At 45.1% G+C, this 3,372-nt stretch overlaps 1 protein-coding gene across 1 annotated transcript in view; it reads right to left on the reverse strand.

The window, feature by feature from the left end:
- The window catches only part of T265_04481 (hypothetical protein), a gene marked incomplete at both ends in the record, with an annotated part of 20,259 nt that overhangs the window by 4,856 nt on the left and 12,031 nt on the right, over positions 1-3,372 (reverse strand). Inside the window, one exon of the mRNA XM_009169230.1 lies at positions 1,488-1,519. Coding sequence (XP_009167494.1) covers positions 1,488-1,519 — 32 coding nt within the window. The remainder of the gene's footprint in view (positions 1-1,487; positions 1,520-3,372) is intronic.

The raw sequence follows: 3,372 nt of genomic DNA on the forward strand, positions 1-3,372 counted from the left end.
AGAGGCAGTCAAACAATGACTTGGCAGCGAAGTGTGAAAGCCATTACCATTAAACTCAACTGTGCTGGTCATTACCGTCTTCCTGTATGGGGACCCCGAGACGGGCCACATCAATGGTTGGAGACATTGTCAGATATGGCCCAGTCGCGCCCTCAATGGCGCTCGTGCATCCAAGCTATTGCCTTTAATGCATAGCTCCTTTTCCAACCCCCTCACCACTTGACAGCTCACTGACAGTGCTGGATTTATGCACCAACTTACCAGCTCCCGCCTGCAATGCGCAGCTACCCACCTCCCCCCAAATCATCGGTGAACGAAACTGGGGCAGCTACAACCACTGTACGACGAGTACGCGGTTAGTACAGCTGACAATGATGATGATGATGATGAATTGTTGCAACCTTGGGAGTGAACGAATTCGGTTTCCAAACCAAAGTGCACCCAATGCATCCTGGTTCTATTCGATGCACGATTTTGTCGCTCAAACCAAGTAAAATGTTCCATGTTCGCTCAGTTGTACTATTCTTGTGCTTTTTTAGACAACTGTGGAGCTTTATAGACTGAATGAGTCTACCACAATTGAAACGTGCATTACAGTCGATTTTGGGGGGCCAGAAGTAAGTTGCTGCTCTGAGTAGAGGGAAAGTAATTGGAAAGTATAAAAGAACTGTTTCAGAAGAGCTCGATAAACAATCAGGTAGTTCTTATTTGGGCAACGTTTCGCTTTTGACACAAAAGCTTCATCAGGCCAAGTGAGCAGGTCACCAAATTGGCTAGGTTATAAGGTAGACGGGGAACCAATCAGTAAGTCAGTCCTCTTCAGATTATCACACTAGATCAGTGTTGAGTGCCAATTAGCGGCTCTTCTCGGATAGTGCAATCGGATTTGGTTCGTTAATCTTCAACTTCAGGGTGCTTCAGTTGATGATTCACCTCGGTTGCCACTGGTAGATTTCCCTGGTCTCTGTGGGGTCGTGAGTGCTCGGATAATTTAGTTTGAGGGGGCTTGAGGTCAAGTGGAATTCAGCTGATGACCACCCTTCCTTCCGATGACCGCACACCAACACGTGTCACCTCGACTGATCCAGAACCGTTCTCCACACGCTTGCCAGTTCCACACCTTCTATAAAAGAACTGATCCAGGAAGTCCGGCGGGAACCAATCATGTTTCCACAGATGGCTCAGAAGTTTGATGTAGCCAAGACAATAGCCGGAAAGTCTCTCTAGGCATCAGGTAATCCGTCAACGATGACCTTTTGGAATGACCAGCAGATGTTCTTTTCTACAAAACCTTTGTGGGTCGGCTGAAAAAATCTCACGTAAACATGTTTCGTTTTACTGTATTTGCGCTCAAACCAAAAAGCACCCTAATCTGTCTTAATTTTGTGGGACTTTGTTCCAGTTGATCTCTCTTTTCGATTATTGGCGTGTCCGGACAAGGAAGTTCACTGTTGATGAGACGTTGAAAAAAAGAGCGCAGCACTCACCCCTTCGTTGTGTGTTGGCATTCGCACACTGGCTTAAGCAAGAAGGAATAAAGAACATGAATTTGTGGAGACGTGGTACTCCACCGAAGAAGCTGTCAACAAACATATCGAAAATCGATCCCATTCACCAACCACCAAGAGCAAGAGAACGCCACGGACCTTTGAGCTGAAAAAGTAACCATACGAGGAAGTTGGGGGGGAGGAGGAAGTTGGGGCGGAGGAGGAGGTTGGGTTTATTCAAACGGACAAATCAATTTGATTGCAGGAGGCACTAAATCAATAAACCACAGCACCAAATTAACCAGCGGACGCAGGACGTTATAATGGAGAAAATAGGGCGGTAGGACCAACCAATCAAGTTTCAGAAGGTCAGACCACAACACAATGCCAGTCGAGGTCAGAGAACAAACTACTAAAAATAGAAGTCGTTGGGATAACCATTCAACACAATGGAACGCCGAACACAACGCAACAAAGATAACAAACCGTAAATCGTCACCCCAAAGTAACCACTCACGTCAGAGGATAACAGATTATCCTCAAATGCTATATAAACGCACGCAAGCACGTACCCACCCAACTGCGCACTGATGATGTCTCCTCGTATGGTGACGAAACGCTTGCAAGCTGATTGCCAAGCTTGGCGAACAGCTTGACATCCACCTGATCAACAACCCACAGGATGACTGTGTTAAAATCGTAGGAGTGATGCCACACCAAATTCTACAGATACCTTCATTGAACTACATTTACCTTAAAAATCTGCTGACTTCTCACGTCAGAACCAAAATGTTGTCATTTCGAAGTAGGTTTTTGAGGGTTGCGTGCGATAACAAGTATACTCCATGTTTCCTGGCGTTTGCAATACTGCCAGTTTTTTCACCGGATTCACGGTGCACTGTTGGCGTTTCTGACTTTTGAACATCACTTTGAACTTGAAGGAGGATTTCCCAAAACACAAACACCTTGTTCAATCGTCACCCCTTATTTTACGCAACAAGGTGCAAGGCATTGTTGCAGAACCAGGTGCGGAGTCGGTCTCTTTTGTCAGAATTTGGTGTGATCTGTGTCTACACGTTTGGAAAGGTTATCCGGATCAATCAGTTGGTTGGCAAAAGCCTTGTCACCTCGCGAGCAGCAACCGTCAACCTCGACTAATGGATCAGCGTTCACGAATAAATGTGATAAAGAATATTAGGACTGAGGGATAACATATGAATGCAGCAGACTAGTCCCGTGTGCCACACATGATCGTTGGGCTGGTGACCAGGTTTTTGATTCTTCATCTGGACGCATGAGTGAAAGCCAAAAACTACTACTAGCAACATTTACTAGTAGTATTCACCGGTATTGCCAGTTGGTTGCTTGCCCAACCGTCGAAAATATTTAAATCAGAAATGCAAGCAAGTTATATTCAAGTGCTTCAGGAATAAGGTCGGTGGATTTTCGGTCTCAACGCTTATCAACATTAAAAGGCACGCCCTGCCGCAGACGAGTGAAGAATTTCGTTAACCAACTGTCCGTTGATCGATTTGGTTGGCCATATTCTCCACCAGATTCTGTTGGCTCACAATACCTAAGGCTTTCCTCAAAACTGCTTGCTTCGATGAGGAGTGTCAAGTAAATGAATGAATATTTTGCAAGTGGTGCGGGCTGTTTCAGAACAGCGGTCCTGAACATTTTTGAAATAGGTGATGCGATTCCCCATGACGAACGATTGAGATCGCTTCCTCCCAATAACCATATCATAAATAGTAAATATCTGTGATGAACATGACTGATACTCTATTCGTTGCTCTGTTCATTATTCTCTTGTTTTAATATTCCATATGCTGTACATATTTGACAATTCGAATACATACGTGCTGGTTGTTACGCTTCGCTG

The sequence above is a fragment of the Opisthorchis viverrini genome (assembly GCF_000715545.1).
Source record: "Opisthorchis viverrini unplaced genomic scaffold opera_v5_76, whole genome shotgun sequence".
In the NCBI taxonomy this organism is placed as follows: domain Eukaryota; kingdom Metazoa; phylum Platyhelminthes; class Trematoda; order Opisthorchiida; family Opisthorchiidae; genus Opisthorchis; species Opisthorchis viverrini.